Below are 13,702 nucleotides of genomic sequence, written 5' to 3' on the forward strand. Positions count from 1 at the left end.
CCCAAATATTGCAAAGTCAGAAGAGATCCTTCGCTACAGAAAGTAAAAATTTAGCAGTTCCTGATGCAATTCACAACAATGACTAAAGAAATAAGAACTCTTTAAACACAAAACAAACATATTTCTTTTTCTGATAACTTACTATACTTAGAAGTATGGTAAGTAATCAGAAAAAGCTTTTTCATACTACTTACTATATTTATAAGCTCAGAAACTCCCAAGAGCATAACTGGATAATAATTTAATCACTCTGTTGGAAAAGTCACTGATTGCAGGGCCCATCCCTTTACTTTATCCATGACCTGTGCTTCTGGTGCTGATGTAAGATAGCATGCCAGTACAGATGGGATGAAAAATTATGTCTTTTTTTTTTTGTGTATATATATATATATAGCTAGATGTACAATTAAGTATGCATATTAAATGCAACCATCCTGTTATGAAAAGGGTTCTTTTGCATCTTACAACACAAAATACACCACAACAAGAAGTCCTCCTTGAGCACTTATTCTACAAGTGTGCTCACTTAGTCTTGGCAAAGCACTACCTGGTACAACTTCGGATTCATTCTTAGAATTATCACAGTATCTGCTCTTTCTTAACAGGATCAGTCTCTGCTACTGCACAGACTTCATATAGGATTTCAGTCCAAGAAAAACACGGAGGGAAAACAAACACTCTCCACTAATACAGCATACAAGAGTATATAAAGCACAACATTGTACATTTCCATACTCTACATGCAGATGTTTCCTTATGATTTCTTATCTTGAAAGAAGTATGCAAAATTAGGTGCTCTCAGTGCCCCTGTTCAAGCAAAAACCTCCAGCCATCACTCCTACTGTGCCACACAAAGAACAGCTGTCCTTAAATCCTTGACCACACTAAGATCCAGTGCAATCTGTATTTTGAAGCAGAATTGTTTCAGTTCCACTACACAAGCAGGAAAAAAATTTGATAAATTATTTTAATCACCCTCATCACTGAAAATTCTCACCTGCATCACTTGGACTTTTTCCTTACAGAAATACTTACAGATAGACTGAGGCACAGGCATTAATAAAATAACTCTTTATTCTGGAATCTTGTCATCTTCCCCATACTTACATTTACCTGTGTCTTAGTTCTTTATTTTTATGCTTTAGAGTAATTTTACTTATTCAGAAAAGAGTACCCTAACATTAGGATTCAGTAGCAAGAAACTGAGGTTTAAATCATTTTGCAGTAAAATAAACTCCTGTGCTTTTTCACATCATTAACAATTAGCGAGCATAGCATCAACACAAACTGAAACCCCCTGCCTATAGTAAGCTACAACACAGAGAACAACAAAATCTACAAATTTCAGTCTGCAAGATGTTCAGAACAAGCCAAGCACAGAACCAAACTAATAGACTGAAATACTACAACTGTGCCTAACAGAGTGGTACCTTGCTCCAAGCTACTGCATCCAAGCCTTTCAAGACACGTGTGGTACTTATCACCATGGTACCTGCAGATCTGTACTATCCAAATTTCCTGCTTTAAGAAGCCTTCTTCTCCAACACTGTTATCAAGCAGCACCAAGATCCAGAGCTGCAAAGACGAGCAAACCTTTTTTCCTGCAAAACTAGTTTATTTCTGTACACATCAAGCCAACAGCTCAGAATTACAATAGGGTTAACACTTATCTTAGCGATATATGGACAAAACACGAAAGAAGTATTCCGATACAGTTTGTATTTTCATCATTAACTCCAGTTACTCAACTCCATCAGGGTAATCCCAGGTTCCACTCAGAACACATACAAACCTACCCATTCAACATTAAACAAAACTGATTTAGTGAGACTTTCACAGAATTGCAACTTTTAGGAAGGATCTCTGGAGGTCCTCTAGTCCAAGACGCACCACACTCCATTCAAATAAAGGAGGTTCACCTGGAGCAGGTTGCACAGGATCATGTCCAGGTGGGTTTTAATTACCTCTAGAGGAGGAGAGTCTCCACAACTTCTCTTGTCTTTTAATTAAAGCAAGTACAGTGCTACAGCAAAGCACACTCCAGAGAAACCAAAACTGCTCTGGCTAAGCAGCATCTAGACACCTCATAGTTCTTGGTGAAAGGGAAATCATATAAAACAAGTTCTTTTCTTAAAGCCTAAGCCATCATTTCAAAATAGCCAGACCCCTTATGAAGGCTTGAACCATCCAGCACAACAGACAGTCAAAGATGTGGCTTCAGCTGCCACAGGTTTGCCATGATAATGAGCAGGAACGGGGAGGGAAGGAGCCAAGCAGTGACAGATTAGTGACTTGCAGCATCACTCAGGGCCCATCCTGACACACAGCCCCAGGCTCATTTGGGTGCAGCAGGCACTCCTCTAAGGCTTCACCTGCCAGCCATACTCCATAAGCCACATCACCACAACCATCTCCATAGCAGGAGCTGCTTTCAACAGCCAGGCAGAGCAGGAATGTGCCTGGCAGCAAACAGAAGCACAGACAGAACTCCAGGAGATCCAGCTTGGCTTTGTCTTTTTTACCATGAGTGCAACAATGTGAGGAACCATTTTCTTTGTGGCCTTTCCCCATTGTTAAGTCCTTCATCTTCTGGATAAAAGTATATTTTGAGAACTCTCCAGAAGCGTGATGTTTATTAAAGAGAAATACTAACATTTTTAAGAAGCCAAGTGATTTACATGCAAGAGATGAGTAATGTACTGTGAAATGGAATAGAACATATAACTACTCTTTTCACAAAAATAGAAAATTTATTCAAGTACACTGGTGTTACAAAGAAGCTACAAAGAACTGTGCTACAAAATAAGAGCTGCTAGACACAAAAATGCCATTTGATTAAATTTTTTCATTATGCTTAGTACATTTTCTTTCAGCAGGCTTTATTTATACAGCCATGCAGCATTTAAATTATTTTTTTGGCACTGGAACCTTAATTCAGATCAAAGTGATTTTAAAAGCCTAAGTTTTCTTCTCCTTTAATTGTAAAAATGTAACACATCAGAAGTTTAATTCTAAATAATTGGTTAAAAAAAGGAAACCTTTCTTCTGTGACTAATGCTAATTTTGCCAGAGCAACACTCTTTTCTTACTTAAAAAAAAAACAAAACAAAACAACCCCCACAGACAAAATGACCTTTAAAAGTTTCCTCAAGTACAATTGAAACTGTCTGAAGAAAATGAAACACATACACTGAAAATTCATGGAATTTATTACAAAGAAATTCTTGTTATAATTCAAGATTTTGCACTTAGGAAATACATAGATAGAAGCATACCATACCGAGAAGTATCTTCCCAGGAGGTGTACCGTGCTTCTTTTTGGCATGAGAGCTGGAAGGAGGCCTGGAAAGCTAAAGAAAGGATAGCAGAATGGGAGCAACCTTGCTAGAGACTCACAAACCCAACTTCCAAACCAGAAATTATTTCAGAGAGTTGCCCAGGATGATTCACCAACTAAATACTGGCACCAAAAAGGTCAGATGGGCCAATACAGAGAGGCTTAATCCAGGATATAAATATTCTTATCATTTTAGTGATACCTAGAGTGCTGATGTAAAACACACAAAATAAGGTTTGTTAAGATCCTGCCTCATATGTGAGTCTAATTTCTTCATCTTCTTATTAAAATATTAAAACTATCAACATTGTTGCTACTACTAAGTGGCAATATCAAATAAATACAGTATCATATACAAGAGAAGGTATGACAGCACCTTCAGTGTCACATTACTGTTGGAAATGAAAGGATAAAATAAGCCACAGTGTTCCTTCAATTTTTCTTTATTTGAAAAGAAAAAGATCTATTTTTAAAAAGTATATGAAGCATGAAAAAAAGAGTATAGCACAGAAGGTTCATAACCTACAGAACAACAGCTGCAAGTTCCACCCACAGAGTCACACCCGACACAATATGGGCTCCTACTTCAGTAAGAGAAATCCACAGTGATATTTGGAAACAGGAAACTTAGGAAAGTTACTCTAATGGCCAGAATTGACCGCAGGCATCTCATCTGAATTTCCAACTGGATCTAATCCTCTTCTCAAAGTAGCCCAGTACAAGTCCCCTCAAACAAAGGAGCCAGCCAAGCATAACTGATTCTGACCCAGGAAAGTTGACAGGCTGTGAAATGAAACCAAGAAGATTCCAATGTTTCCAAAGTGCTACAATATCACAAAGACTAAAAATACCAACAGGATCAGTCTGCAGAGGAGAAACTACTAAACCAAAAGGAAGATTTTTAAGTGTATTATTTAATGTGCTCCTTTGCACATTGGGCAGCAAGAACCTCCCATGTCTTTTCAGAGGCCCACCACTGAAAACTCACTCTGAAAACAGTATCAAACTATATACGCACACAAAAGACTTGGAGAAACAGAAGTGGCAGACTTTTGAAATTAATTCCCACTTCAAGATTTCATGTGAGAGACTGAAACAAATAAATCATTTACAAAAAAAAATAAATTAAAAAAAAATCAAATTATCCTGGATCCCAAATTAAGAATGCCAGTTCTTCCCAGTTTGCCTCCAAGATGTTGGTTATAATTTAATTAATAGCATGTTTCAATGCAAAGTGTCTACTAAAACCCTGTCACGTGTATAGGTATTAATATAGTATAGAACTCCAACTCGACCACTCACAACCTCACTTAGAGCAGGTTGAACCTTAAGCATGCTACAAAACACCTTTGGGAAACATCCTGGGGTAAAATGCAGGCACAGGAATTACAACATACATGGTTCCAAAACCAGTCACACACTGAATATTTACGATTGAAATGACAATGGGACAGACCTCCTCTGCCTGCCTTCTAGAGGTAACTTCAGCACACAGCAATCTTTTCTACACACAAGCTGGTTTCTTCCTGAAGTCTTTCATCTCCTATTGGAATCTGGATGAAGACATATCAAGGGGCTCTTTGAGCATAATAAATGCATGGATTTCAGGGCTTGGTTTTAACTGCGATATTCCACAATAAAGGGCTTGGCTGACCCCTATCTACAGACAGGTTTTTATTTTCCTTAATTCTTAAAGATCTTTATAATGGACAACATCCAGTGACTCAGAGGTTTTTCCTCTTCCCCCTCTAAGTATTTATGTCATCTTAAAACTGCTTCAAACATCAAATTTAGGAAACTATTTTCAGTGGAAGAGTATTTCTAAGTACTTTACTCATACACTGGAACTCCATGCTGGCTTTTTTAGTATCGAAGTAAATAGCCATCACCAACTTCAAAAGTGGCTGAGAAAACATAAAAGCTATTTTAAAAAGCATCAACTGAGAAATATTCCTGCATAGAAATTGGAGGCTGGATGCTGCAAAGGCACTCCTGATCCATCATGACACTGGAAGCCCACACACTTAGCCAAGCACCACCTCCTAAATAAAAATACCTGATTCACAGAGAGCCATACCACTTTGAGATACAGTCCCTTGTATCAGAGGGAGAGAAAAATCTTGGACAAACAGTTAACTCAAGTTACACTTAGAGCAGGCAGCCAAGCAATTGGAAACACTATGTACAGAAATTAAATGCTATCTCTAAGTTGAGGCTGCAGATAAACACTTGTGGTATATCTTGTAGTTAGGTATTAGAGAGTGTTCAGAGACTGGTTTCCCACTTAAGCACTGAGTGCAGGTGATTCTACAGCAATGATATGGAAGTGGCACACTGGAGTCTGGCTCCTGGGCCCAGCTTCCAATTATTAACCGCTATATGTAAAAAGCCATAGAGGTGAGAAGACTGCACAGAAATCTAGGAAGGGCATTGGCTGCAGTTGAGTGGGTTTGTTTCCATGACAATTTTGGTCATTGAATAGTGACCCTGTTTCAAGAGTTCAAGTCTTTTTTAGGATTTAAGTATGCAAATTACCAAGCTGCATGAAAATAGCATACAGGCACTGGCAGGGACTTCACAGCAATAGTTCTGCTACCAATTACTGCGCTGTTCCCCTGAATGAGAATTGGCCTAGCCAACTGAAGCATGTAGGAGCTAAAAATCATACAATCCTCTCATTAGCAAAATAGCCTAGGGTAACACTAAATTCAGAAACACCCATCCTGGACACAGGATGCTAAATTCAGAAAAACGTGTCCTCCCTTGAAACCCAGGTCAGAGGTCAGGGCAGGGCTTCTGGGGTCTACTGAGAAGTTGGTGAATAATAAAAGATTCCACAGATCAGTCCAGTCATCTAGAAGCAATGGTTTGTACAATCATATAGAAAATCCCCATTCAGTCATCTGTCAGTCTCTGGCTTGCTGGGCCAGCTGGGACTGGGAGTGCTGCTGAGGCCAATGTGCTTAAATCCTGGACAGAAGGAAATGATCTGAGGCAGTCAACAGTGACCCCTGTGAATATATTAAGGAGCCTTTGTGGCAGACTAATAGCAAACCTGTCTGTTGGAAGAAAGATGCCATAAAAGGCAGGGTCTCAAATTTTAGCATACAACAGAATTCTGCTATTTAATATAATGATAGTATATATACCCAAAGTGTTTTTACAGATTACATTGATTCTTAACAGTTTTTTCAGCATTGATATGGGCCACTTGAATAAACTACTGGACAAAAAAAATCAGAATAAGATATAAAAGACAAAAAATCTTATGCTGAAAGCACCATATTTCCATTAAAACAAAAAGCAATTTAAAAGATGAAGAGGTAAAGGAAATAAGGGACATGAAGACAATAAACGACTACTATTTACCTCCAACTGAAACCTGCCACTATTCTTGAAAAATTTCCTCAGCAACTAGGACAATGAAGGCTAACAGAGTAATTCACAGTGTCCTAGGAAATACAAGGATTAGTATTCAAGGAAGCCACTTTTACTTTTTCTCCCTCTCGAAGCTTAACGAGGCAAGCTTAACGAGGCCAGGAATGGTCAGTGAAGCATCATCGAGGAACCTTCCCGAGTTACAGAGGCTGGGTCACAAAATTTTATTGGCTTCAAACAGTTTGATTTACCAATTTTCTTTTTCCTTGAAGTAAAACAGAGATTGAGAGATTACTTGATCCTTGGCTGCTGCCCCAGTGATCCAGCTTGTTTCTTTGTTTCACAATCAGCTGTCATACACAAACAGCAGCAACCCTGTGCTAGCCTGAAGCATCCTCTGAAGACAGAGCCAAATGCATGCCGCTGCTTTTGGAGATGTCTGTCATAAGCCATTCACAGGTTCACAAAATATTGCAATTGTCCTGAAGTAACAAACTGAGCAGCAGTGTTGACATGCTAAGTAATAACTAGGATGCCAGTCCAAAGAAACACTTTTCTCTGACTCTTCAAGTTTCATTCACCAACAGGCTAGCCTTTGGGGAAAAATGGTTTAGTATGGAGCTCTGCAGAGGGTGAAACTGGGAAAGAAATTGCAAAATTGACCTTCTTACTAGGGAGGAACTGCCTGTACAAAAAATAACAGATCTTAACTCTGGATGACCATCCCGAGACAGGATAAGCACCTGATCTAGCAGATGTGAAATGAAATCCTACTGCCATCCTGACTTAAACAACCTGCCCACAGAACAAGCTCCCACTCAAAAGGATCATAAGGAGAGTTTATATCGTCAGTCACCCCAAGGAGAAAAGTAGAAGGAGTCAGAGGTTGCCAAAGCCTAAGGCAAACAATAGGCTTCCACAATCAAGAGAAATTTCAAAATTTATTTTAAAACTTTTAGCATAAGGTTCAGGTCTCCAAATAAAATGCTTCCACCTTTCAAACAATCATTTCAGACAAAAATTAGGGTTAAAAGAACAGATAAGGAAACGGGCACTTTTAAAAGGCTTCTTTTCCAAAAAGCAGACAGTTATCCCAAAATCTGAGTAGAAACAATAAAATATACAGAAATCTTTTTTTTTTTTAATCGAACATAAAACACTGGCCCAAAGAACAGATTGACTTCTACATAAGTAACAATAACACTAAGCATCTCTGCCTTCAGATTTAGTCTGTTTCTCCAGCTTTTTTTTTGGAGCAACTCTCACCACAGGTTGCCAGCAGTCTTGCATCAGTTTCAGCATCAAATATTTCAGCTGAAGAAAGAAACTACATAAACAAACAAACAGCAAAGTCTGATTCAGACAACTTCACAGAAAAAAAGAATAAAAGAAAGAAACGAACCTAGCAGCAAACAACAAGGGAAGGGCAAACTTCCAGATGAGGGAAGCAAAGGAGCTCTAATTCATCACTCTTGCAGCTATCAGATGGTTAACAAATTGAGATGAGATACTTCTGAGCCTTTCAGCGACTTTCGCTCTGGCAAACTTAAAGGATTCAGAAGTGCAGCTGGAATACATATGGGAGATGTTGGAGAAAGTTGAACACTTGAATTTGTAACTCCATTGTGTGCTGGAAGAACTTCCTGCAGATGAGGCGCATCCCGTCAGCGACTCAGGGAGACTCTCCGTCTGCTAACAGGCATGAATTTATCCTCTGAACCAGCTACCAGAAGTGACATGCTTTATGTTAGTGTTACACATGCAACAAGAATCTTAAAATAAAGCCAGTGGGGACATAATTTCTTTTTTGCTTTCTGTAATCTCTGTACTACAGTAACTTAAATGGAAAAAAACAAAAACCAAACCAAACCACCCACTGATATTTTGGATGAAATTAAGATTGCACATTTGGATCAAAGCGTTTCATTCAACATAATTTTTCATGCAGAAACCTTTTTTAAATCAAAAGCCAAATACATATTTAGGTTATGCTCAACATTTAAAAAAGAACTGGTATTAATACAATATTATTGTGCCGGGTTCATCCCATTAGACAATCAGTTGCCAGTTCACTTGCTTAATACTCAGCCACAACACAAACTCAACTACAAACCTTTACTACACAGCCTAAGTTACTCAAGCATCTTCTCCAAGTTATCTTTACTCTTCTATGAATGTGTTAAAACTCCTGTTTCATATAAAAATTATCTTTATGGTGGTTTGAAATTAGCATGCAGAAGATGGAACAGAGGGGACAAAGGGAAAACACTACAGAGAAAGCACACAAGCCCCTGTCTCCCCATCATCCACCTCCTGGAATTCAGAAGATTGCAGGTATCTGTAAACTGGAGCTACTAAAAGCTACTGGAGGGGCGCACTCAGAGCTGAAAAATTGAGAAGACAACAAAAAAGGGCCATAAAAATCACAAATGTAAATTAATAATCAAATATACACACACAACAAGGAGACAGATGGCAAGTAATTTTCCCCAGTGAACTTACACTTGTTCTTCTAGTGCACGTATTTGGGTCACTTGCTAGATTAAATCTCATGTGGCAGACCCAACAGAGGTACTGTCAAATGTGTATGGGCTCAGCCTGTTTTAAAATGATGCAAGTCTGACACTTCAGGGTGAAAACATTTAACAGGATTTTTGCAACGCAGTCTGGAATATAGCCCAGCGACTTTGAAACAGGGCTGATGGATATTTCCTACCATCAGCAAGGCTGCCCCATTCAGGCCTGCTAAATAAAATGCAGTGTAAGCTAGAGAAAGTTGGTCTGTGCTACCAAATTTCATGGAAGAGCCCTACACAGACAAATCTGTACTCATTTTCCAGAACACTGATTTTGACAATGTGTCACTGAGACAATACATCACTCAAGGTTAAAGCTTCCTACCATACTCCCCCTAAAATATGCCTTTCTTCTGAGATTTAGAAGAAAGGACCACCTCAACAGATGAGCTGCTTCTGCCATGTTTACTGTAACAATGCATGACCTCGGATACACAGAGCACTAAATCTTCCCCTCCCCAGCCATGCACTGACAGTGACCTGTCTTAGTCAGCACAGGCCACATGAAGGATGACAGCTTCCCTGTAAGGCACTCGCAGGTCAAATTGCCAGGTGGGCTGGTGGGGCTTAAATGGCAGGCAAAAATGGTCATGCCAATGTGCAAGCCTAATTGTAGCAATGGGTTGTCTTACCTCCTGTAAGACTGGTAGACACTGGCATGAAACACAAACTGTGTGTGCAGAGATTAGCCCCCCCAGCCTTTAATCTGGCAAGAAACTGGATTTAACACGGTGCAAGAAGCAATATCTTCAATACATCTGCAGGAATGGAAATTGCATTCCTCTCTACCCTGTTACCAGTTTCAAGATGATTTTGCTTAACAATAAATAAACCTTTATTAACAAACAGTACAGTGAGCTACAGTAGCATTAAGTATTTCCCCCCCTTCTTCATTCATCTCTTGTTTTGGGTTACTGCATACCACATTCAGCTTAAAATAAATAAGTAAAAAGAGGGGGGAAATGTATCTATTTGCTTCTAGCTCTAGCTGAACAAGTAGGTTTTGAGCTGGGGAGCTGAAACTCCAAGTAATAATCCACACACATAACTAGAAATTATCACAGCTGTCTGTAAGAATTACAGTGGCAGGGACAAGGGTGGCAAAAGCTTATGTTTTCTAGGTCTACATCTACAGAACAAAAAAAAAAAAAACCAAAAACAAAAACATCCAACAACACTGGTGTTTGTGTTTAGAAGCTGACTAGAAACTGACAAGTGACACTTTCACTCAAGGTAAGCAATAAGTCAACTGCTCAAAAATATTGGGATTGCACTGACTACATGCAATATATCTGCTTAGCCTGAAAGAAATGTGTTAAACAGATTAATGACAAAAAGTAAGAACATGTATAAAGTCAAAGCCCAGACTACAAGCAAGTTTGTTATATCACTGTCCATAGAGTCTTTAGTTTGGTGCCATGCTGCTGCTAAAATATTACATCTTACCATTGGAAAATTGATTTTGCTATAAGAAGTTTTATGATGCCACTTAATCTTGCCCAACCTACATAAAAAAATACAGAAAGCAATTACAGACACCCTTTATGTAGTAAGTTTGATCACTATATTAAAAAGAGAACAGTTGATGTAATTTCAATATAATAGCAAAGGAACTAGAATAAAAACCATGACAATATGCCGCCCTCCTGAAACAAGACATTGCTGGTTCCTAGCTCAAATGCACAATCTTGGTTCAGTTCAAGTCAGTAGCATGATCCATCTCCTGCATGTGTCCTGCAGCTCCAGCATCGACCTCCTTTTCTACTGTTACATTTCAAGCCAGCTCCTGCGGGGCAGCAAGATTCTGTGATTACACTTAAAAGAATACTCTGAGTCTGAGCCTGCCTCTTTGAATAGATAACCCTTTCTAGTTCAACAATTACTAGCACGAAACAGCCCTTTCTGCCTTGTCCCTTCCTGTGCTGCAATTGAAAAACATCCTAATTAGATGACCCCACATACAGATATGCCATTAACTGGCTTTTACAGCACTCTATTCAATGCCTAAATCTTAGCTACAAGGATGAGAAGTACTTTATTTAGTTAGGAGGTAAACACATTAACACAGCAATCTATTAGAATACCTTTTAAACAGTGTGAGATTAGTACTAGCAAAATCTGTGTGTGATTATCTTTTCCACACTTTCAGAGATGACACTCAAATAACAATTTTTTCTAACTGTATAAAAAAAAAAACACTCAGGCAAGATCAAGAGTAACCTTGACCTCCACATCAACAGCACCAGAAAGTACTTCATACTGCTTTCCATGCCTAGTCCATTTGAACTGGCCTGCAGGACAGGCTTTTAGGCTTGTGCTTAAACAACCCAGATTTTGCCCAAACATTGCAATATATGCTATGTAGGATTATGTAAATATTCCACAACTCCTGCAGTTCTTAACTATAATAAGGAGATTTAAAATAGCGTCGCTGTATCAAAATATTCACTACTTCCTATTGATCCAACTCAGACCTCACATTTCAGGGAAACAGTAGACTTTTCTCTTTTATTGTTTATGAATGAAGCGTCAAAACTTTCAAATAGGTTTAAGAAAAATCACTTAGAAAATTGGAAGACTCACAGAAACCTAAAACCACTTAATTGCTCACAGGGCTTCAAGTACATGTAAATGACCTGGAGGGCTGAAGCCTGAATTGCCACATTCTGCAGCCAACTCTGTTCCCAGCCAGAGACCTATACCAGGACTAACACTTGGCATTTGCTTCCAGTATAATAGGTTTAATAGTAGCAAGCCATGAAAACAGGGGGGAGTATTCTGGAAGCGGTGACAGATCTTAAACGCGGCAGGTGCACTGTAATACCGCTTAAGGGAGGAAAATTCCAAGTTTAGTAACTAATTACTGCAGGACAGGCAGGTTATTTTCCAAGGCAAATGCCTAATCAAAGACGCATCTGACCCTTTCGCATCCCATCAGCGAACCGGGAAGTTCAACTCATCATCCTGATAAGGCACATCCGTCGTCCCACCTCGCCGTACTTCCTCCCGTTTACTCCTCTCACACCAAAGGCTCCAAGGCACCAACCCTGCCTGACAGCTGCTCAGGGAGTTCGCTGGCACCGTGAACCGGAGCCATGCCGTAAGACCCTCCGCTCACACACCCACCCAGGGCACTCCTCGCTCGCTCGCTCGCTCCCGCACGGGCAGCCCCGCACGCGTGGCCAGCCGCCGGCTCCCGCGGGATTCCAGCCGCGCCGCCGGGATGGGACGAGGCCGGGAGAGCCGCGCCGGGCCGGGCCGAGCCCCCCACCCACCCGGCCCCGGGGCAGACGGTCTCCGGCCTCAGAGGGGAGAGGCTGATGAAACGCTGTCAAAGTCAATCTCGGCTCACTTTTTGGATGGTTTAATTCCAATGGAGCATGAATCACCCCAGGACGGTTAATAAGTTTAGCCAGGCGTGCTGTTCTCCCTAACAATACATTATAATTATGCATCTGTTTTAAATGCGATCAGATTAAGTCACCGGAAAAGGCGCAAATCGAAATTTCCCCCGACTAAGAACAGCGCCTTTCCGCAGCTCCGGCGGGCAGGTACGGCCAGGAGAGGAGCAGGTGGGCAGCCCGAGCCAGCCCAGCGGCGCTCCGGGCCGGCGGGGCTCCGCTCCCCGCGGCCGCCCAGCGCAGCCCGGCAGCGCACGGCAACTTCCCGCGGGCGCTCGGTGCCGGCGGAGCGGGGGAACGGGACGGGAGGCAGCCGAGCACCCCGCTGACACCGCGCAGGAGGGACCAGCCCAGGACATGCCAACTTGGATCGGCGGGTCCCCGCCCGCTGCATGGGGCCGGAGAGGACCGAGTCCGAGCCGTCAAAGCTCCGGGACCCTCCGGCGCCGCCCCGGGCACCAGGAGCGGGGCGGCCGAAGCTCTGCTCCCGACAGGTGAGGAACCCCCGCCCGCCCAGCCCCGCCGCTCCCAGCCCTACCTGTCATCGTAGCAGAAGTCGGCGCTCAGGGTGTTTAAGTATAGGGCGAGCCCCAGGGCACTGCTCAACAACTCCGCGATCATCTCTCCGCCTGCCTCCGCCGCCGCCGCCTCTCGCACCGGGGCAGCCTCCTGCCCTGCCCGGCCTCCAGCCCCGCCGCGCCTGCCCCTCGCGCCCCCCGGCACCGCGGGGCGCCGCTCCGCGCTCCGCCGGCGGCCACAGCCTGACGGCGTCCCCCGCTCCGCCGCCCCTACCCCATGGCAGCGGGGCGATCGGCGGCGACAGCGCAGTGGGCTGAGCGGAACGGGACTGAGCGGAGCGGGGCGCGGCTCCGGCTCCCGCCTTCCTCCCGCGGCGCCCCGGCGCTGCCGCAGCTCCGTTCTCCGCCCGCGCCCCCCTCGCTGCCGAGCCGGGCACCGCCGCCGAGGCTCTGGGAGCGCCCGCGTGGGGCGCCCCGGGCTCCCACCGCGCC

General features: G+C 42.4%; 1 protein-coding gene across 1 annotated transcript in view; it reads right to left on the bottom strand.

The window, feature by feature from the left end:
• The window catches only part of TMTC2 (transmembrane O-mannosyltransferase targeting cadherins 2), a 233,832-nt gene extending 220,130 nt beyond the window's left edge, over nt 1-13,702 (bottom strand). Inside the window, exon 1 of the mRNA XM_054631557.2 lies at nt 13,231-13,702. Within this exon, the coding sequence (XP_054487532.2) occupies nt 13,231-13,313 (83 nt within the window). The 5' untranslated portion in view covers nt 13,314-13,702. The remainder of the gene's footprint in view (nt 1-13,230) is intronic.

This window comes from Agelaius phoeniceus, chromosome 5, assembly GCF_051311805.1.
Source record: "Agelaius phoeniceus isolate bAgePho1 chromosome 5, bAgePho1.hap1, whole genome shotgun sequence".
In the NCBI taxonomy this organism is placed as follows: Eukaryota; Metazoa; Chordata; class Aves; order Passeriformes; family Icteridae; genus Agelaius; species Agelaius phoeniceus.